Source organism: Tetrahymena thermophila (genome assembly GCF_000189635.1).
Source record: "Tetrahymena thermophila SB210 genomic scaffold scf_8254761, whole genome shotgun sequence".
Classification (NCBI taxonomy): domain Eukaryota; phylum Ciliophora; class Oligohymenophorea; order Hymenostomatida; family Tetrahymenidae; genus Tetrahymena; species Tetrahymena thermophila.
This window is the reverse complement of record NW_002476520.1, coordinates 94,152-117,098: the sequence shown is the minus strand read 5'-3', so window position 1 is coordinate 117,098 and position 22,947 is coordinate 94,152. Positions and strand designations below refer to the sequence as shown.

At 22.7% G+C, this 22,947-nt stretch overlaps 9 protein-coding genes across 9 annotated transcripts; 5 read left to right on the top strand and 4 right to left on the bottom strand. All coding sequences in view use genetic code 6, as the record gives it.

Annotated features, from left to right (window-relative positions):
* Nucleotides 1-1,500: 1,500 nt before the first annotated feature.
* On the bottom strand, nt 1,501-3,788 carry TTHERM_01050680 (hypothetical protein; the record flags this gene model as incomplete). The annotated part of the gene is made up of 2 exons (XM_001010267.2): nt 1,501-3,700; nt 3,787-3,788. Coding segments are annotated over 2 exons (2,202 nt in total).
* Nucleotides 3,789-5,884: 2,096 nt separating this feature from the next.
* On the top strand, nt 5,885-7,624 carry TTHERM_01050660 (histidine phosphatase family (branch 2) protein; the record flags this gene model as incomplete). Its single annotated transcript, XM_001010265.1, has 1 exon — nt 5,885-7,624. One exon carries the CDS (start codon nt 5,885-5,887, stop codon nt 7,622-7,624), a length of 1,740 nt encoding a protein of 579 aa, XP_001010265.1.
* A 1,726-nt stretch (nt 7,625-9,350) lies between these two features.
* TTHERM_01050650 (transmembrane protein, putative) lies at nt 9,351-9,968 on the top strand (the record flags this gene model as incomplete). The annotated part of the gene is made up of 1 exon (XM_001010264.3): nt 9,351-9,968. One exon carries the CDS (start codon nt 9,351-9,353, stop codon nt 9,966-9,968), a length of 618 nt encoding a protein of 205 aa, XP_001010264.1.
* Nucleotides 9,969-11,053: 1,085 nt separating this feature from the next.
* Nucleotides 11,054-11,929, top strand: TTHERM_01050640 (hypothetical protein; the record flags this gene model as incomplete). Its single annotated transcript, XM_001010263.3, has 1 exon — nt 11,054-11,929. The coding sequence occupies one exon, from the start codon at nt 11,054-11,056 to the stop codon at nt 11,927-11,929; it is 876 nt and encodes a 291-aa protein (XP_001010263.2).
* A 582-nt stretch (nt 11,930-12,511) lies between these two features.
* Nucleotides 12,512-13,735, top strand: TTHERM_01050630 (hypothetical protein; the record flags this gene model as incomplete). The annotated part of the gene is made up of 1 exon (XM_001010262.2): nt 12,512-13,735. The coding sequence occupies exon 1, from the start codon at nt 12,587-12,589 to the stop codon at nt 13,733-13,735; it is 1,149 nt and encodes a 382-aa protein (XP_001010262.1). The 5' UTR covers nt 12,512-12,586.
* Nucleotides 13,736-14,713: 978 nt separating this feature from the next.
* TTHERM_01050620 (autophagocytosis associated protein Atg0, amine-terminal domain protein) lies at nt 14,714-15,900 on the top strand (the record flags this gene model as incomplete). The annotated part of the gene is made up of 4 exons (XM_001010261.3): nt 14,714-15,019; nt 15,164-15,308; nt 15,385-15,588; nt 15,713-15,900. 4 exons carry the CDS (start codon nt 14,714-14,716, stop codon nt 15,898-15,900), a joined length of 843 nt encoding a protein of 280 aa, XP_001010261.1.
* Nucleotides 15,901-17,017: 1,117 nt separating this feature from the next.
* Nucleotides 17,018-17,524, bottom strand: TTHERM_001050619 (hypothetical protein; the record flags this gene model as incomplete). The annotated part of the gene is made up of 1 exon (XM_012796150.1): nt 17,018-17,524. The coding sequence occupies one exon, from the start codon at nt 17,522-17,524 to the stop codon at nt 17,018-17,020; it is 507 nt and encodes a 168-aa protein (XP_012651604.1).
* Nucleotides 17,525-18,747: 1,223 nt separating this feature from the next.
* TTHERM_01050600 (OsmC family protein) lies at nt 18,748-19,485 on the bottom strand. The gene has a single exon (XM_001010259.3). The coding sequence runs from the start codon at nt 19,475-19,477 to the stop codon at nt 18,911-18,913; it is 567 nt and encodes a 188-aa protein (XP_001010259.2). The 5' UTR covers nt 19,478-19,485; the 3' UTR covers nt 18,748-18,910.
* Nucleotides 19,486-20,170: 685 nt separating this feature from the next.
* Nucleotides 20,171-20,920, bottom strand: TTHERM_01050590 (exosome complex exonuclease RRP40, putative; the record flags this gene model as incomplete). Its single annotated transcript, XM_001010258.3, has 1 exon — nt 20,171-20,920. The coding sequence occupies one exon, from the start codon at nt 20,918-20,920 to the stop codon at nt 20,171-20,173; it is 750 nt and encodes a 249-aa protein (XP_001010258.1).
* Between the last annotated feature and the right edge of the window lie 2,027 nt (nt 20,921-22,947).

Below are 22,947 nucleotides of genomic sequence, written 5' to 3'. Positions count from 1 at the left end.
TGCATTAATCAATGAATAATACATTTTTAGCAATGTCTATAATAATTACTCAGTCAATCCAATCATAGATACATACATATTTTCATTATTAAAACTCATTTAGTCATTCATATTAATACTCTAAAACCCTATCAAAAAATTCATTTTACTTTTTAAATTTCCATTTTAATAATTTATTTTTTTTAAATATAAATAAATAAATCAAATCAATATCTTTGACGTTTTAAAAATCAACAAACAGCAATATATATATATAGTATTGCATTAATATGAAATAAAGGAAATAAATAGTATTAAAATGCAATTAACTTTTACAAAATATTCTTATTGTTTTTAAAAAAATATATTATCCTATTATTGCTTTTAAATTTAATTTAAAACTCTACTTTTTAAAATTTAAACCAAAAATTGACAGTTTAAAATGCAAAGTTTATTTTCAAAAATGCATTGTTTTAGCCAAAATTTATTTCAAAGTATGATCTTTTATTTAAATAAATATGGTAGGTTGTAATTTTTTTATCTTATATAAACTTTTCTTAAATCATTTAAATTTAAAAATTATCTATTAAAAACAATTTAATCTTTTATTTAAAAATCAATTTCATAAATTAATTAAATAATTTGATGTATTTGCTATTTTATTAAAAAACCTAATCATACTTTTAATAATTAAAATTAATTAAGATCTATTTTCATTTAAAATATAAATTATATCAATACTAATAGATAATTAATTATGTTTTATGAATCTACAAATTTATTTTTAATAAAAAGAAAATGGCAAGCTAATAAAAAAAAATTTTTTTAATTCTATTTTTTAAATAAAGAACCAATAAAATTCATAGAAATCTTAAAATAAAAGTTAAAAGGAATTTTCAAAAGCACTTAAAAATTAAATTTATAAAAATAACAAATACTTTTAGCTTGTTATTTAATTATTAAAGATATTTTATAATAAATTATTAGATTTATTTAATTAATTATTTTAAAGATATTAATTAAAATTATTTCATTTTCTATAAAATAAATAAATATCTAAATTTTATTTTCACTATTATAGCTTTACTTTGTTTTTGGATAAGCCTTCTATTTAAAATAAATTTCTTTGAGTTGAATTCAATCAAATTTTGCTTTTGCTGGCTTATTTAAATTAATTTAAGACTTTAAATCAAGCACATTTAATTTGAATTATTTATAAATTAATAAATATTTATAATAATATTCATTCATTTATTAATCAATCAATCCAAGTAAAGCTTTAAAATTTTATGTTAATTTATGAAAGATATCAATTTGTTAAAGTTTGATTTTTAATATTGAAAATTATAAATTGACATAAATGTTAAATAAATACAATATATTTTTTTTAAATTAATTAATTATTTTTAATTATTTTCTTTAGCTTAAAAAAATTTTATTTTTAAATCTAAAGCTTTTTGCAAAATTTAATGATTTTTTTTTTGATATTAATTGAAAGTTGTTTGATATTATTGAAATTATTCATGAATACATAGCGAAACTAGCAGTCTTATCTAGAAAAGACTTCTTTCTGTAGGTCATGTATTATTATTGTTATTCATTTTAGCTATTTCTATCTTATACTGATCCGTTTTTTGTTGATGTTTATTTTGGCTAAATATGATCTGTTGTGTTACCGATTTGCTATCTAGCAGTCCTAATCTACTCAAAAATATAAGGTGTCTTTTTTTATATTTCATTTACTTTTACTCCTTAATTAAGAGGTTTCTTTTCGAGCTTATTTGAACTTTTGCTTTTATTAGTATAGATGAAATCTATTGATTTATTAAGTCTTGAATTATTTTCTTCGAAAGGGGAAGCTATACCAACGACTGAGTTGTTTAGATCTTTCCTTAAATTGGATCTTTGCTGGATTATGTTTTCTATTGCATTTTCTGTATTTTTAAGGGGGATATGTTATAACTTTTATAAAATTTAATAAGGCTACTTTTAATTAAAATTAATTTCGTTTCTTTCTAAGTCTAGTCCATGCAAAAGGACACTGTTTTTTGGAACTATGAATTCAGGATTTGGGATATTTTTCAAACCAGAATTAGAAACAAAGACAGAATTAGAAATATATGTAGGATTTGAAATAGAGGCGGTATTAGCAACTAGAGCTGATTCTGCAAGTTAATTAAATCCCTCAATAAGATTAGAGTTTTTGCTTTAAGGGTTATTTCTGCTTACAGTCACTGATGATGTTGTAGGACGAACTTTTTCAAAAAAAATAGATCTGTTTTACTTAAAAATTTGGCTCTCAATTTGAAAATGAGAAGAAGGCGGATTTGTATTATTAGTTTTGTATTTCTAATCAGGTAAAATTTTCTTTTAGTCTTCTTGTTAACATTCTTAGAGAAGATCTTCTAGCTTGTTTATATATTTTTTATACACATGAATTTTTTTTGCAATTGATTTTTAATCTAAATGTTTTAAGTGCTATCTATTGCTGATATTTAATTCGTTTTCTAAATTACAATCTATGTCAATTAAATTACTTTGTTAGTTTATTAGTTACACGAGAGGTGTTCTCTCCTTTTGCTGAACTGAAAAATTATTTTCATTTACTTTACTATATTCATATTCTTTATCATAGAGATCAAATGCCCTTGGACTATTACGGAGACTTCTATTATTTATTAAAGAGCTTTTTTTATTAGCAAATACTCTAGAACTATTGCAACTATTGTTATTATTACCTTACTTTTACTACTGAGATAAGTCATAGTTATTCTTTGCTATCCCTTGTTATTATGCTATTTAAAGTAAAGGATGTTGCATATTTAATATCGGTTTTCCAAATTTATTACCAATTTAATTATTTTGGAGATTTATCTTGTTTATATTATTATCTTGAATTTCTTTTTTTTATTGCAAGCTACTTATTTGACTTCTAGCATTTTATTAATTTTATCCGAAATCCGACATTCTTTTGTAAGAAATCTTATTGTAGCTTTCCGTAAAATCATTAGCAAAGCAGCTGTTATTTAAATCATGCTTAATTCTGTACGCACTTCGCTTTAACTAGCTTATTGGCGAAGAATTATTTAATACATTAATGTTAGAACTGTTACCATTTTGTTAATTGATGTCAGCCTGATTAGTTTTTTGTTGAAAAATATTTAAATCTTCATCAATGTTTCTGTAAGTTAAGCTTCCTCTCTTTCTAGGTACTTAGCACTCTTTTATGATTGGAAATTCATTAAGCTTAGAGCTCTTTATAGGTTATTAAAACTATTGAATTTAAGCTAATTTTTATAAGTTTAATTGAGGCGGAGGTATTGGATTCATCAAGGCTTTGCTCACAATAAACTTTGTTGGAAAAGGAATCCCATCGAAATTAATTTATGAAACTTTGGCAAGGGGAAGGTTTATTTAGCGATGTTCATTCTATGGCGATAGCCTCCCGAAGCTTACATTATCAGGAATATTGCTTAAATTAGCTTGCTAATTCATATTCTCAGTCTATTTAAGTTAAGGTTACTTTGAACTAAACTCCTAAATGCAAATAGCATTTTAATCTATAATAATCTATTTTATTTTATTAGAAAGTATTTCTGATCTGACCTTGGATTTTGAGATTGCTTCAGATTCGATACTCAAAAATTCTTAACTATTTAGTTCTTCTTTTATAACCCCTATTTAATCGACAAAGTTAGTATGATTGCTCATTACAATTTGCCTTAAATTAATTAATTAAAAAAACTTCTTATTAAAATAAAAATGTATCAATTGATTGATTGATTAGATAGAGTAAAAAGTTTTTACATTCTAATATATTATTTGTATGCGTTAAGATACAATTTATTTATTAGTATTTTTTATCTGATTTACTTTTCTCTCTTTTTTGTGCTCTCGCTTAACAGCCACAAGTCAAAATATAAAGTGCAAAAAAAATCAGTAAATTTATAAAAAATTATTATTATTTAATTCAAATAATCTAATCGAAAATTTTGTTAAAATCATCTTTAGCCATTGAATAAAATTGACTAGATTTATATCCTAACAGTTTTGATTAGCTAATTATTTTAATTAATTAATTTTTTAATTATACTTTGTAATTTATTTTTATTTATTTTTTATTAAAACAACCAAATACCAAAAACCAATTAAAGTCAATCAATATCAAATCATAAATTGAAATCTTTTTTTGTTTATTTATTTAATCTTTAATAAATAAATAAATTGATTCGAATTTCGTCTATAACTTCTGATCAAATTTAAAGCTTGTAAAGATAGTTGTAAACAAACACAATTAAATTTAAATTTTAAAACAAATCAAGCAAAGCAAGAATAACTATTTTTGGTGTGTTGAAATATATTTTCTACTTTAAATTTTTATGAAAACTCATCTGATGATGATGATAATTTAATCTGTTATTTTATAAGAAAGAATTATTATTAAAATAATAGGATTTGATATAAGCTAAGCTATCAAAAATACCGAGGGATCAGATAGAATAAAATAATAAAAATATGATTAAGAATGTCTAGAAATTTAGTTGTTCATAAAAAACAGATAATATTTATTTTTATTGGTCAATTTTAAATTAAAAATGTCTTAAAAATCCTTAAGTTATGTTTTGTAATTTAATTTTTAAGACTAAATTTAATGAATTTCGGAACTATTTTTTTATTTAAAACAGTCTATTTTTATTTTCATGAGAAAAAAATTAATGTTATTTATTTATTTATTTCTTGCTTTCATTCATTCATAACGGAGTTAAGCCAATATTTATTTATTAACACCAAACAAGAAAGCTCCCACATTAAATCAAAAGGAAGCAAGAAATTTGATTGATAGGAAAAGTGTTATTTTAGAAGTAGAAGAAGGATTGATTAGTCATATAAATCGAAAAATTAAACAAAGGTGAAAAAATAAAAAGTTTATTTTTTTGTTCAAGAGAATCTATTTATTTGTGAAATCCAGTTTTTAATTTTATTACTAGATCAAAAAATCCAAGAAAAAAAATGAAGATAGTTAGTTTATAATGTGAATAATAAGTAATTAGATTGTGTTTTTCTGTAGTTCCTACTGTTCTTTCACTTTACATATAATGTTGCCGATATTTATGCAGTTTTTTAATAAAGTAAAAAATTAATTGCAAAATAATGTAATAAGATTTTAATACTTATTTATTATAAATTTTAGACAGTTTTCAAAATAGAAATAAATTAGTTGTATGATTGACAGACAGACAGATAGCTTTCTTTTCCTTTTAGATTTTTGTATAATTTTAATAAATTTGTTAGTTAGTTAATGTTTATTAATTTCAAGGGAAAAATCCAGCAAATATTAGAAAGATTATTTATGTCTCTTTCATAAAACATCAGTTTTTCAAATAATTTATTGATTTTTATTTGATTTTCTTTACTTTTTGGTTAAGTCCACCTCTAATTTTTTATCTCTTGTTTGCTTCGACTATTATTTATTCTTATTATTTTTTTTAAAAAATGAGTAAATTTCTAATTAATTGCCCAAATAAAGATGTTAACTCCGCAATAATAATCTAAGTGAGCAATTGATTTAGTATTTAGTAAAATAATCAACAATCACATTTACATATACATACATATATTAAGAGTTATTAACTCTCTATTCAATGAATTTTTTTGATAAATCATATGTAATTCTTTCTTTCTACTGCAAGTGCTTTGACTGATTTATATATTTAGATAAAACTCAGATTATACGAATGATTATTTATTTAACTAATTTATTAAATACATTTTAAAATAAAAGGAAAGGTGATACTAAAAAAGTATAATCAAATAAACAGATTTTATTATAAATATTTCATATATAAAGTCAGTAGTCAGTCTTTCATTCTTTCTTTCATTCAGTCAGTCAATCTTCATTCAACCCATGGACTCCCGCTTGTAAAATGAAAATGAACTTTATTCTGTCCTTCACGGAGCAGGTATCGAAGATAGAAGGCACCTTCCTCCTGTAGAGAATGGACGCAGAGAGTTAGTTATGGCTCACGTTATTTTTCGTCATGGAGCCCGTCACTCAATGAGCGAACATCTCCTTGAAGAGAAGCAAAACCATAAAATAAAGGCCAGCAACAAAGGCCAGCTTTCTGAAGTTGGTATGCGTTAACTTTACTTGTTAGGACAAGGAATTAGACACGATTACGTCTACACTTAGAATTTTTTAAGCGAAACATACGATCGTTCTGAAATTCATGTATAATCTTCTAATCGTACTCGTGCATTAGAGAGCGCTTAGTGCTTCATGTTCGGACTCTATCCTTTGGGAACAGGTAAATCTATCCCATCCCACATTGACAAGAATCTTGCTTAACCTCCTAACACTACTTAAAGAAAGACTAGCATTGACACACTTGATGGAAAACACTAATACCCTCAAAACAAAAAAAACAGTGAGGAGTTATCAACAAGAAGTTCTAAGAAGAATAGTGATGAATTACCCAAAATGAAAAAGAAAAATTCCAAAGATTCTATTGAACTGAATCAATCTCTCCACGAATCCTCCAATCACTCATCTCCTAAAGATCAACCATTGGATGGATTTAAAGGACTGGAACTTGAAATTCAATAGTTTCTGAGACGTCCTAGCAAAGAAGAAATTATCATATCTATCGCTGAAAATCCTCCTAACATCCATGATGATCCATAATTCAAGAATGACTTTTCACTTCCAGAAGGACTTTATCCTTTCCCAATTTTAACATTAGGTGACCACGATTAGGTCTTAAATGCTTACATTCCAGAAAAGACTAAAATAATTAGCTCTCAACTTAAAAGCAACGAGCATTTGATCTAAGAACAAATTCAAAAATATAGCGAACAAATTGCAGCAATTTCAAAAAAACTTCACTTAAAACCCTAAAGCAACAACAACATTTTAAGCGTGAAAAAACTTTTCGATATCATAACCTGCTAAAAATACTTAGGTCATGACTATGGAGTGACAGAAGATGAATATAAGCTCCTAATTTATTTAAAATCTTACAACTGTTTATGCGAAGTTTACACTCCTCAATATAGTTGGGTAGTTACAACTCCTTACTTAGAATTCGTTTTTGATAGTTTTGAGAAATGTCTTTAGGGTACAAATCCTCATAAACTTATTGTATGCTCTTCTCATAATTGCTTAATTCTCCCTCTTCTTGTAGTCTTTGGTCTCATGTCCCCTGAAGGTCTCAAGAGAGACTTTGAAAATAACGAAAACAACTTTGAGCGTTATCCCCCATTTGCAGCAAACTTCGCCTTTGAATTATACAAAATCCATTCAAATGACCCCACTAAGCCACCCAGATATGAAGTAAGCATAAAATACAATGGAACTTATATCACCCTAATGGGTCAAAAAACTATTAATGCAGATTTCAACGAGTATTTGAAATACATAAGATCCAAAGTCTCAAATGACAAAAATTACTAAATTTTCACTGGTATTCAAAAGAAAAGCCCTGCAATCGGTAGAGCAGCAAAAAATAAAAACAAACAAGATTAAAAGTAGGGCTACAACCTTTAACTTAATCTTACCAAAACTAATATCTTCCTACTTGGCCTTGTAGTAGCTCAAAGCATTGGCTTGTATACAATGTATAAACTATATAAAAATAAAACAGTATGAACTATTTATTTTTCATTGATTCATTCATTTCCACAATTAAAATAATAAATAAATAAATAGAAAAAAATAAAAAATAACTAACTAACCTACCAACCAATCAATAAAAATGAATAAAATAAAATAAAATAAATATATAAATAAATCAATATATCTTCTTTATATTTATATTTATATAATAATAACAAAAATAATCAAGTAATTAATTTAATGAAGCTGCTGATAACAACTCATGTAACAGCCTTATTTAATTTAGCATCATCTTTATTTTAATTAATTAAAAATTATTTTCCCTAAGTAAAAAATATCTATACCAAAACCTATTAAGGTTGGTTCTCGTTTTATTAAGTAAATAAATAGATATTTGTTTATTTATTTACTTACTTACTTATTTAGTTTAGATTTATAAATCAATAAAAGCAAATAAACTTAAAATTATTAAATAAGATAGCAAATAAGTAACTTAGCAAATAAAGAATCAATAAAATTTTGAAAATTGTATAGGGTTAACTAACCATTATAGCTATAATTGAAATAGAAAAAGTCATTCGTTCATTCATTTACTTACTTACTTAGAATTTTATTCATAGTTATTTAATCTTATCTAACCAATTAATAACTTTTATTGGTTACAGAGTTAATGGTTTTATTCTTGCTTCCACTCTATTTATTAAAATGTTCGCTAACTCAAATATAATAAATTTATAATTTTACTGAATATATTTTAATTCAAATCTTGTTGTAGCAGATTTTTTGATTCGTTTGCCATTAAATCAAAATATTTATATTAATTTAACTCTATTTTTATAATTAAGATTAAAAGAGAATTTTGAATAAGTGAATAAATATACTTTTGAATTTCTGTTTTTAAAAATTTCTGAATATAAAATTTGGTCATTATTGTATTACAATTATTTACTCAAAAACTAGACACATATGTTTATTTAATAAGTATATTAAAAGCTAGCTGCTAACAATTTAATTTCGACAATATATTTATTTACATTAAGTAGGGATCTATTATAAATATATTAAAACCCTATTATAAGATTGAATCCTATAAATTATATTAATATTTCTACTATCATAGATCCTCTATTAAGTCAAAAAAACCATTTCTTCGAAAATATGTTCTAGTTTTTTTTATAAAACTCAAGGAAGGGTAAAAAATGAGGAGAGGGGTGGCCCTTAATTAATGAGAATTTACAGCATATTGTTTCATATAAATAATAATAAAAATTAATTTAACGTTTGAAACAAATGAATCTTTTTCAGTCAGTTTAATTTTTTTCTTCATACTTAACCTAAAAAAATCATGTAATTTTTTCTCTTATTAAAACAAATAATTTTCTTCATATCAGCATTTTATAGTTTAAACTCAAATAGTAAAATAAACCAGCATAGAGAGCAATAAATATAAAATAAAATACTGCCATTGACATAGATTAGCAAATAATAAAATTTAATTTCATATTAATTTTTATAAAATACAAATTAACTAAATTCAATATTCCTACAAACCAATAAATCTTTTGGGTTTAAAGATAAAAATAGCATTTAATACGATATTTATTTTGATTTATGAATTAATGAACAAGCTTAATTTGATACAATTCTAAAAAATTTTTGATATTAGGTTTAATCTTACTCAAGCCGTTTTAGAAACAAATAATTAATATTTTTAAAGATTAATTTTTACTTAATTTTTGTTATAAAATTACATTTTTAAATGAGACAAAAGACATTTTATTGTTTCTTATTGCTTATGGTTCTGCCATTTGCAATTAATGCGGTAAAAAATAAAAGCGATGAATTAAGTAAAGAGCAAAAATAAGAAGCTGTTGCTACTGTGATTAATGGTATTTTAGAGGAGAATAGTATATAAAGCAATAATGAGCTAGTTAATTGTTTAGGAGATAGTTTAGCTCCTGTTTATGATTTTCTTGATGAAGGACTTAATGATCCTTTTGAAATGTTTACAGATTTGGATAAAGCTTTAGAAAAAATATCAGGATTTATGGGATTTCTAAGTTATTGCATAGTTTATACATCAGAGGGATAAAATCTTTAAAAAGCTTACAATTTAAGGGCAGATATTCTTATTGAAGAAGTTCGTGATGTAGTTCTTAAATATGTTGTTTTACACCCTATAGATTTAAACGGTTATTTAGATGATGCTGAAGATGAGTGGGATGATTAAAATTACAAAGAAGTTGGACATATTTTTGCTAAAATGGGACACGCAATTGTAGATGGGACAGATCTCTAAATTCAATCATAAGAGCTTCTTATTTAATAATCTAAAAATACAAAAAAAGGAATTTCCAAGAGAAAAATTAAAAGTTGATTTTGATGTTGAAATTAATCAAATTTTTTTTTGTTCAAAAAGTATTCAATAAACAATATATTAAATAGAATTACCTAACTACTTGCTTGTTTATTTTTTAATAGATGTCAAATTATTAAATAGAATTACCTAACTACTTAGTTGTTTATTTTTTAATAGATGTCAAATTTTGATATTAGCTTCTTATAAAATATAACAAAAATGGCTAAAATTTTTTTGTTTTTAATATTTTTTTCATTTTATTTTCTTTGAAATAACTTTTTTGAATAACCTATTCAATGATTATATGATTTACCATATTTTGCATAAAGCATAAATAAAGAAAAAAAAAATTAGGAAGAAAGAAATAATTTTTTGTAGGATTAAATTTTTAACTATGTTGAAAATCAATTAAATAATTTAAAATTTTGCATAAAATCACCAAGCTAACAATATGTTTACTATTTTTTTTCATTACAGATTTTTGTTTAATTAACCCACTTTATTTTTTTGGAAGCAAGATAAATTTAGGATTTTATCTTATAAAAATGTGTAAAGTTTATCTGAATTAATTAACTTTCTAACAAAATACTTTAGATTTTGTAAGTATTTTGTGAAAGATTATTATTTTTGTTGTAAGCTGTAAATTAAAATAAGGTCTTTGTAATTGCAAATTTTAATAGTCATAAAAAAACATCTTTTTTGATTAAAACATCTAATTTAGCTTTTTCTTAGAAAATTGAAGATTGAATGTTTTGAGCGAAATATAATTAAGCACTATTTGATTGCTCGATATAAATAATCACTTCTATAATTTAATAAATAATAAACACATTTTATTGAAGTAAATAAATCATTATTTTATATAAAATAAAATTTTAACATACAAACATCTAACAGACCAATATATAGCGAGCAGTATTCGATTATAATATTTAACTCTGCTTTCACTTTCGAATTCAGCAATAAAGCAGAAGGTAGAATTAACTTTTTCCTAAAAAAAACTAAGTAAAATTACTTTGCTAATCCATTAATTTAATATTTAGTTAGTTAGGCTAGTGGGATGATACAATTTTATCTTATAAACAGGTAATTCATATTGTCAAATGCAGCGGTTGAATTATTAAAAGGAAGGTTAACTTCGAAAATAAGGAATGTAGCATGTAGAAGATGATGCTACTGCTATTGCTTTGCATTAATAAATAAATAAGTCATCAAATATGTATGGATCTGCGAATAACAAAAGCAGCAACCAATAAATTTCAATTTTCAACAATCCAAATATAGCAACAGTAAAAATGAACGAGATAGATGAAGAAATGAAAGCAAATAAAGATGATAAAGGAATCAGAGAGAGCAGCTCTCACAGCTCAGGAGATGGTTCGGCTACAAGCAAGATAAAAAGTATTCTAAGCTCAAAATCTCATTCAAAAGATTCTGGTGGATCTTCAAAGTTAAAAAGTGTAAACATTGTGCCATAAGTCACTGTCTATACGATTCCAAATGGTGAATCACAAGAATCAAGTGACCAAAATGAGCAGGATTCTTAAAGCTCAGAGTCTTCTTCCAATGAAGATTCGAGCAGTTACAGCTCTAATCCTGATGATAAACCACAACAAGGAGAAAACAATAATTAAATACATGTGAATAATATTGATATGGTTAGTGTAAATAATAAAAACCACTAAATTGAAAAATCTCATTATTCCAACTAGTAATCACAAATAGACAAGAATCAAAAAAATCAGCAAGATTAAAAATCAAAGTCATAAAAATATCTAGCGTAGTCTGAGCCAGAGTAGAAAGACAACAACAGCAAAAATAATTAGAATAATGTAAATAATAATTAGTATATATCCAGTAATAATAGTAAGCTTGATTCAAAACAGCATTCTAAAACTTCGTGTTCTTGTAACATCTATTAAACGATCTTCTCAAGTATGGGTGCCTGGTTAAACGGCCAATTTACCTTGCACTTTTGAGGAGTTACAAAATTGTGCCTTACATATCCTTTCTTATTTCATTTATTTATTTATTTATTTATGATATTAATTCTTTCCATTTTATTTATTCATTTATTCATTATTAATTAACTATGATATTATTTTTAATTTTTCCAAATTTATTAAAAATTATTCTTTTAATTTAAAATTGTTTTTTTTAAAACTATTAGATTTATTATTTTAATAGAAGAAAAATTAAATAATTATTAAAATCATATTTAATCAAATAATAGAGAGATTATTATTAAGGTGTTGATTTTTACAACCTTTTAGATTAAAAAAACCAGTATCATTTAATTTTTAAATCGATTTGCCAGTTCTTAAATTTAGTTTGTCTATTGTCTCAGAAAAATTTGATTGTCTAACTAATTTACTTACTGGATTAAAGTATCCCTTTTAATTTTTTTTGTTATGAGTTTGCATAAAAAAATATGCAAATTTTGAAATAAATAATTAGTTAGTTAGTTAGTATTTAAGAAATTTAAAACATCAAATTTTTAACTTTCTTTCAATGTTAGATATTCAATTAAATTTTTTAATTAAATAACAAATTAATTATTATTATTGTTAGTCAAACCAAACGAGACAATTTGTTAAATATTAATTAATTATTTATTTCATTTTAATTATTTAAATATGAGCTTATTTAAACTTGAATTTGCAAAGAGCATTACTTCAAGCTTCAAAGAATTAGAAAAAAGAGACACAAACACTTAAAAATCATATCAGAAAATATAGCAAAAGTTAAATTATAGGTCTGGAAAGGATTCGAATGCTGCCAAAGATAAATCATTTTTTGATGTTTTGACATCTAAATCTGGTCCTGATTTGATATATTCATTTTTAAATTAAAGGATTAGGCTAATAACTGCTCTCCGCTCTATAAATTCCTCTTCACAAGCATAAATAATAAATCAAAACATGCATTTTTAAAATACTTTCATCAACAAAGGGAATACTATTAGAGAATTTCAACCAAATTAAAAGATTCAGCAAACATTATTCAATTCTTAAGAATAGCAAATGCCATAATAATAATAATAATAATAATAGTAACAACAACAATAATAATAGTTGCAGTAACAATAAGGTTTACCATCATAATAGTAATCATAGACTTGCCATATATATGAAAATTAAGAAGTAAACATTGAAAATATAGATTTAGATGAGTTTAAATTAGTTATTTTGCTAAGAGAAATACTCATCGACTGCTCAGAAATAACTGCTACTGATATTATAGATTTATTTGAAGCTAAACCTAACTAAAAAATAGGCTTTTAAGAAATATATCTAATTATTGTTTACGTTGCTTCAATAGAAAGCAATTAGTAGCTAGAATATTTAAATATGTTTGGCACTTTGTTATTTAATATAATTAAAAGCACTCCAAATTCTATATATGGATCTAGAATTAGATAGATTTCTAAATTGTTTGGATTTTAAGAAAAGAAAATATGCAAGGCATTCAAAAATTTAAATATCATCCCATAAAATCTTTATCCTTTCGATATTTTCGAGCTGTATTTTTTCATGATATTTTCAGATATTTAGTAAAATCAAATAAATCCCAATTAATTTATCAGCTAAAACATGATAAATAAAAACAGCATTCCTAATTCTCCTTAAAAAATGAATTTCTAATAAACATACATGCAATAACATGCAATTAACAATTAATAGCAGATGTAATAAGCCTAACTAATTTAATAACAGTAATAAATTTAAAACTCTCTAAATTAGTAAAAAAAGATTTAACAAAACTAAAATTGTTCTATTTTTTGAGAAATTTACTTTAAAAAGCTTGTCTATATATTTCTTTATATAACTAACTATCTATCTATTTATTTATTTGTTTATTAACTTAATTTAAAAACTTTAAAAATTCGAATATAAAATAATGACCATCATTTTTTGTAAAAAAAGTTATTGTCTTGGAAAATTAAGTACTTTTTTAAAAATTTTTCTGAAGTATTTAATTTAAAATGACTAAAAAATGAATACTTAAGAGAAATTTATAAAATAAAATTGATTTTAAAGATGATTTATGTATGTTCAAATCTAGAAAAAATTTGATTAATATTTCAAACAAGCTCAAAAGCATATTTTCATTTTCATTTTCTCAAATAATTAATTTCATTTTTGTGCAACAAAAAATTGAATAAATACTCAATTATAAAATAAAAGCTTTAAATAAAAAGTCCTGTTTAAATTTTGGTTAACTAATAATTGTTTATAATTTATATGAAAATAACAATTAATTGGATTTAATTTATTTAAAAAATATAATAGAATTTAAATATCATAAAAAAATCAATAGATTTTATTCAATTAATAAGAATTGGTTTTAGCTTTTAAAAAATATCTATAAAATAGAAATGCATTTCGTGAATCTTTCTTTAGCAAATATATTATTAAATAACCTTAAATAAATTTCAATTATAAAATCTGACTGATTGATACGATGGATTTTATTTCAGATAACTCAAAAATTTTTAATAAATCTTCTATTCTAAGATAATATCTATCTATCTATTAGTCTGCTTTCACTACTTGTTCATCATGATCATAAAAAATTGGTTTGATAATTTTTATGTCTGCCTGCTTTATCAGATAAGCACAGCGTTAAAAATTAGATAGTGCAATAAACATCAAATAATTAATTTAAAATAAATTAGAAAAGAAAAAAATTCTAAAGATAATCAGAAGAATACTTATAAATTATATTTTAGCATATAAATTTAAAAATAAAGCCTTACAGAAATGAACGTGTATGACAATATAAAGAATAAATTGAATAATGTCAAGAATGATATAATATCTGTTGTTTATGCTCCTCCCACAGAGTCTAGATTTTTCGAAGAAGGTAAATTGACTCCTTAGGAATTTGTAACAAGTGGTGATGCATTGATCAACATGTGTCCTTAATGGAAATGGATGCCCGCAAGCGCTGAAAAGTATAAAAATAAATATCTTCCTGCTGAGAAGCAGTATCTTCTCATGGAAAAAGTTCCTTGTGATCAAAGAGTTTAAGAATTAATGGATAGCATTGCAGTTAATGAGAAAGAAGTAAGTATTTCAAAAAAGAGAATTTTAATAATGTTTAGAAATAGAAAATAATCAATTTATTTATGCATTTTGAGATTGTCATTTCTTAAAGACATTTATTAGCAAATAGCTAGCTCTTATTAAAGCTTAAAATAATTTTATTAGGATGAAGAAGAATATATCATTAATGACCAAAAGAAGAACAACGATTAGAATATAATTGAAACCAAAATTGGACAACTTAGCATCAAAGAACATTTCACCGAAGAAAAATAAGGTGGTGAAGAAAAGAAAGAAGATAATGACGATGGTATTATATTTATTTTTTACTAATAAGTAGACTAATTAATATCAGCCATATTAAATTGCATTCATTTAAAAAAAAGATAATGTTGTTGTAGTAGAAGCTCCTATTGAAAGAAGATATTACGATTTGTCAATTTGCTATGATTTGGTAACATACACTCCTCACTTATTTTTGCAAGGAGTTGATGAAGATAATGTGCCACTTAAGTAAAACCAAGTATTTGAAGACATTGTCAGTCATTACTCCAATAAAACAATCACATTTGAAGTCATGCCTTAAACAGGTAAATAAGCTATCAATCAAGCAAAGAAACCAAAAAATAAAAAATAAATAATTTAATTTGGCTTTCATTTATACAATTCAAAGAAAAGCTTCAAAATTAATATTTAAAATATATATTATTAAAGGTATTGTCCAAGCATCTCTCCATCCTTGCAAACACTCTCAAGTCATTAAACACATGGTTGATAATATAAATTAATCAGGTGGCTCAATTAAAAGCCACTAGTGCTTATTCGTTTTCTTGAAATTCTTATAATCTGTGATTCCCACTATTGAATACGATGTAGCAGGAGACATCATCTTTGACGAGTGAAAATAAATAAACAAAATCTTTTATAAAATAATATTAATAAATAATTAAATGATATGAATTTTAAACACTAAATTGTATAAATAATCTTTCTTATAAATATTTTAATTTATTAATTAATTAAATATCCATTTTATTTAACTGCTTCATTTATTCACTCACTACAACAATTCCTATTTTTTTATTAATTAAGTAATTACTTTCTGAAACAAAAATATCTTGGAGTTAATTAGTTAATCTGCTAATTAGATTCTTAAATATAATTAGACACAACAATAAAATAAATTAATAAAATCTAAATCTTTTATAAATAAGCAAATAAAAGCTTCACAATATGAAATGAAAATAAGCCAATTAGAAAGTAAGAAAGAAAATTTTTTTGATGCTTTAATTAAAAAATCTAATTGGATATTCTAACTTCCTCAAAACTTTCTCTCTTTATATTCAACTAAGGAAATAAAGGATTTAATTAAAGAAATTAGATCTTAATAAATCAAAAACAATCTTATAATATTCTTAAAGCCAAAATAAATTAAATTGCATTTATTTATTTATCTTATTGTAAAATCAAATTATCCATTTAAATAAAAGTTTGAGTGCTTTAAATATAATTATTTTAAATATAAATGCCTTCATTTTTGTTTAAAAATCAAAGATAATGGTTAAATACGTAAATAAATTTTTAAGGGCTTAATTTTTGAAAATAATTGTTCTTTAAATAACAATTCAACTTTATTTTCATATATAAATAGAATTCTTGATTAAAACGCTGTTAAATAAATAAATAATGAGGATTTGAAGTAATAGATTAAAGTTTAGATAGTTGTTAATTTTATATTTTTATTTTAATACTTCTTTGTTTTAATAAACTTTGAAGTATTTCTGAATTTCTCAATCAAAAGTTCATCAATCAACTATGCAAAATATCAAAAATATTTTATGATAAATTTAAAAAAAAAATAATAATTGAATTTTATATCAATAATTTTTAAAAATAATTTATATGTAGCAATTTAAACTAATTAAAAACTAATTTAAAAAAAATAAAATTTAATAAAATATTAATTTATTTTTTATGATTTTAAGACTAATCATTTATAAGCAATAAAATTAAATTACATCAAATAAAAAATAAAAATACATAATTTTAAATTTTTTAAATAGAAACCAATAGTTTTATAAATATATTATTTAAAAAAAGATGATCAATCTAGCTTTTTCCATTGTATTTCTAGTTTACACCCTGAATCTATAACCATTCTAGCAAGAGGACATCTCTTTTTTAAGATATTATTTAATTAATCTATTTATTCATCTGTTCCATCTGTATCAATATAAACTGTCCCCCAAATTCTTGATAACCTGGAAGTAAAAGGACTATCTTCTTGTATAGGAGTATAGCTAAATCCCCTATCGTCTCTTTCTCCTTTGATGTCAAATGATGATTGAAAAATAGTAAAGCCTAAGTTTTTCGCAATTATCTAAGCTGTAACATTTTCACATCCAGCCAAAGAGGCTAAGAATAGCTCTATAGATGAAGGACCTTCACCTTTTCCTCCTGCTTTTTAAGATAAATCAGTTTTGACAGTAAAATTGCTTTCTAATTTTGTTGTTAGTTAGTAGCCATTAGATTCAGATTTAATTGAATACATTTTCATTTAAGCTTTTTCCATTTTTTTTGCTAATTAGTTTTTTTTTAAGTTTTATAAAAATATTAAATTTTATGAATTTATTAAATAATTAAAGACCTTATTTGAATTAATATTTTATTCTCAAAGTCAAAAATTTTACATTTTAAAGGATAGAAAATTTGATTATCTTTCCAGATATTAAACAAAATTTACTTTTTATTTATTTACCAATTACATAATTTTTATTAATTTTTACATAGAATTTATTAGTTAACTAAATTCAGATAAAAAAATTTAAATAATTATCTATCGTATTGCATTTTTGATTTATCTATTGCTTTAAAAGAATAAATATTTAATTGATTAATTTTTTAGATTATTTGTAAAAGATTTACTTTTAATTATTTTGCATTTACAACTTTTTTATTAATTCTTGCATAGAATATATCAGTAAATTTAATTTCAAATAAAATCAAAATAAAAAAATTAACTAACTAACTCTTTACTCATTCATATCTTTAATTTTAAATGAAAATTTTAATTTTAATCACTTTAAATAGATAAATTTTATTATTTAGTATTTGGTGTCTTGATATATATAAATAAATATTTATCTAATTTTATATAAGTTATTTTATTTAAATAAGCAACTAATTATTTAAAAAATTATCTTAAATAAAATGATAAAAATTCATGAATGAAATAAATTTAATAATAAAAATTAATCCAATTAAAAAAATATAATTTTTGAGGTATATTAATAGTTAAAATAGACCAATAAAGAATATATATTTTGTGTATTATTATGATCCTAAAAATATTAATGAAACACATTTTAATGTTGAATAAACTGTTAACTTTTCTAGCAGAAAGTTATCAAAAAATAATCATTTATTTTTTTAAAAAGTCTAAATGAATTAATGTAAGAATTTATAGTTGAGAAGAAGAAATTAATTAATTTTAATAAATCTTTAATTTTGATAAAAACATTTCTGATAAAAAAGAAAGCTAAAGTAATCTTAATTTAGTTAATAAGTAAATTAGTAAATTAATTTGAAATTTCACAATAAATTACAAATAAATATTAATTTAGAAATATTTAATTTTAATTGCCTACTTTTACAAATCTTTTCTTTTATATAATTTAAAAGAATATTTATGGATGAGTAAATAAATTATCAATCTATCCACTCTTATTCTTACAAAAACTTAAAAATAAACCCAATATATTTGTTTCTCATAAAATTAGTGATCAAACAATAGAAATAAATAAATAATTCTAGAACCATTTTTGAACACATATTAGATATTTATTTACTCATTATTCTGCCATTACAAAACAGATAAAAATGCTTTTCAAAATCACTTTATTTCTCTCTGTTTCATTCTTATTTTTTCCATTCTATTTCTATCTTACATCCTGAGTCAACAATCATTCTGGCTACAGGAGATCTTTTTTTAACTATTTCATTCACTTGCGTAAGTTACTCTTAAGTTCCATCTGTGTCAACAATTGCAGTACCATAGATTCTAAACAAGCCAGAAGAGACTGGGGCATCTTCAATCATAGGTTGAGAACAAATACCTCTATGGTCTCTTTCAGCGACGATGTCAAAAGAAATTTCGTTAATATTGAATCCAAGATTTTTAGCTATCATTCTAGATACTATATTTTAACAGCCTACTAATGCAGACAGCAACAATTCAACGGGAGAAGGTCCTGTTTCATTTCCACCATCTTTCTTTTGCATATCTGTAATAACAGTGAATCCACTTTTAGTGATTGACTTAGCCTAAGCTTAACTTGATTGTGATTTTATTGAGTATTATCTGAGCTATATGTCTTCCATTTACTTAATTTAAGTACTAAATGATAATTGATTTTTGTAATTTAATTAATTTGATTTATAAAAAGGTTTAATCAATATTTCAAATATTTGTTACCTCATGAAATCAATCAAAAATTTTTATTTAATATAATAAATAAATATCATCAAAAATATCTTTACTAGATTTTTGAGAGCCTAAAGCAAATTAAAAATCAAAAGATATTCTAATTTATGTAATCAAATTTTTTATAAGAATTTGTAAATATTGATCAATAACAACTTTCTTCTTAAAGCATTATTTAAATTTTCTACTTAGCTTGTAATAAATTAAAAATTAAATAAAAGCATCTTAAAAATAATTAATTAAATCTATTAAATGTTTTTTGTATTCATTCATTTAAAACAATAAATTTTGAAAAATACTTTTCGTATATTTTTTATAAAAAAAAATTCATCACTTTTTAAAAAATTTATTTTTTTTTAAAAGTTGCTTGAAACGAATTTTTAAAACAATTCTTTAATTATGAAATTACTTGCTTTAAATAAGATTTATACAAGGGCTACCTGGTTAATGATAAAAAGAGCAAGTAGGTTTTTAAAAATAAAATTGATAAATTCTGATTTTGAATAGAAAATTTTATTTTGATAAGTGAGCAAATATGGATTAAGTTATAAAACAAAAATTGAATAAATTATAATCTATTTAAAATATTTTATAATTAGTTAAATTTAATTTAAAAGATATTAGTTAATATAGAATAATTGAAGAGAGAGTTAATAATAAATCAATTATCTATTTATAAATTCATTCATTCATTCTTTTACAAGCAAAGGAGAGATTTAATCAACATAAACTTTAATTTATTCGATAGACATATTCTCACATTTATTAAGCACGTTAAGGATCAAAATTGTATTTTATGGTTAGAGTGTTTTGATCCAAACTTTACCGTTTGAACCTATTGCTGTCTCAAAAGATTTAATGTATTTTTTAAATGCTCTAAATACGAAGTCTCCTTATCCTATTATACTCCTTGCATATTCAATTGAGATATTAGAAACCATACCGTCTTTTAACTATCCAAAAAATGATTCTCCAGTCATCCACTACTTTTTAATTTTAGGATGAATACAATCAACTTTAATTTTCATATATTTATTTGCTTCAGTAACTCTGCAAAATATCAAAGATCCATCTCTTAAATTTGGTCTATTCTTTTTAGTGGCACCTTCAAAGCCATAAAAAGATAATAATGCATCTTCTTAAGCTCCAATATCAACCAAATAATATTCTTATACTCTACCCTTAATTACTCCAATAACATAATCATCAACTTCTGCATAATATTTTTGAGCGTAAGCTTTGACTGTTAAACCACAGGACCCATCTTTTAGCTAGGTATCAACTAAAACACCTGATTTATTTGAGTATAATTAATTATCAGTGGTCAATGTAAACGATTTTTCATCGATTTAAAGCTATCCTGTAAGCTAGCTCAAATCTATTTACTCTCCTGGTAAAACTATATTCAAAGCAGGCTATTACTATTTTTCTATTTCCATTTTTATAATTTTTCTTTTCAAATCCTTGAAATGGCTTTTACTTAATTTTGCGAACTTATTGATATGCTTGGTTAAAAGATTTATTTATGAGTTTAAATATTATTTATCTTTTTACTTTTCAGCTCAAAATTAATTAATTGCCTTTATTTTTGCTTATACTTCTCTTTGATTAATATTAAATAGTAAAATATATTTATTTTTTATATAAATTAAATTCATTTTAATTTTCAATAATTTTTTTTATTTTAAAATTATTTATTAAATCACTGACATGTAATATGTTTTATTACAAATATAAAAATAATAATAAAACTAACTAACTAACTATCAATTTGAAATTAAATTATCCTACTTCTTTATTGTGAAGAAATGATAAATGAACACTTTGAAGATTTGCTTTTAGTGACTGAGTTAATTTTTTGTTTATCTGATAATAAACTTTCAAAATTGACTTTAGTAGATTATGAATTTATAATACCTTATAATGAACCATAATATAAAGAAAGATAAGTAAGTTAAGGCATGGAGAGTTATTTCCTTAAAAGGAAAAACTGATTTATATTTTAAAAAATAAAAAGTAAATCGTGAGACATATTAGAGTTTTATTTTAGAATTTTTTTTACTATTTAAAAATAAATTAAACAGGAATTAGCGTTACTTTTTATTACAAGAAAGAGTTAAAAACAATAAGTCTAACAATACAAAAATTCATAAGATTGGTTTAATAAATAAAATATTAAAATTTAACAAAATCCACCACTATCTATCTCCTTATCTAAATCCTATTGAATTCGTTTTAGTCAGTGATGAAAAATGAATTTAAGAAAACCTTAATTTTTCAACCACTCTATTTTCTAAATTTAAAATAATTTTTAATATAATTAATTATATAATAGTGATCTGTAAAATAAACAATATTATAAATCAAAATCTGCCATAAATATTTTCATGCTATGTTAGATATCCACCAATTTTTAGAGGTGTTATATTCCATGTTTGATAACACGGTGGATATATATTATGTTTGGTTCCAGGTGGATACCTAGCATGCTTTGACCAAATTTTCAACTTGCAAAATTCAAAATGAAAATAAAATTCAAATCCAAGGATTAGAAGAATTAAACATTTTAATAATAAATTTCCAACTTGCTGAAAGTAACAATATTTTCTATCTTAAATTTAAAAATATTTTATTTTCTTTATAAAAACTGTATCTCTTAAATAAAAAGATTAAATAGAAGTTTAATTTTTATCAATGTAACTTTTTTTTCAAATTTATGTTTTTTAATAAGAATATTTATATCGATAAAAACTCTTAAAAAATAATTTTATTTCTTTTAAAAATTATACAATAATTTTATGCTAACAAATAACTACAGCATAATATACATCAAAAGTATGGAGCTGATTTTTATTTTTCTAAAAGAAATTTATATAAACAAACAAATTTTAATTATTTAAGATTTTAAAACAAACTAAGATAATAAATGTTAATTAATAAATAAATAAATAAAAAATTAATTAGTAAATTAGATTTTAAATAAGAATTTTAGTAAAAAGAGATAGATCTGATTGTTACGGATTCAACCTAAAATATATATTTAATAGATACATTAAGTAATTAATTGTAAATATATTTTGTTAATTAATATAAAATGTTAATAAAAATTTATTTTTAGTTAAATAATTGAAAAAATTAATTTAAAATTATCCAAACTCTAATAAATATGATGGGTTAGTGGGTAAGTAAGTAAGTAATTAAGCAAGTAAGTACGTGAATACTTTATTTATTTATTAGTTTGGTTTATGATTTATTAATTAGATAGTTATATTGATCTAGAAAAATTAATTACACCATCAGTTAGTAGTTAGATTGATTGATAGGTAGGTAGGTAGGTAGGTAGATTGATAGATAGTTTAGAAATGATGATTGATTGATAGGTAGGTTGTTGCTAGATTTCTGAAATTATAGCTAAACAAACATTGTGAATAAATTAATATTATTGAACTTCATTTAGTAATTAGTT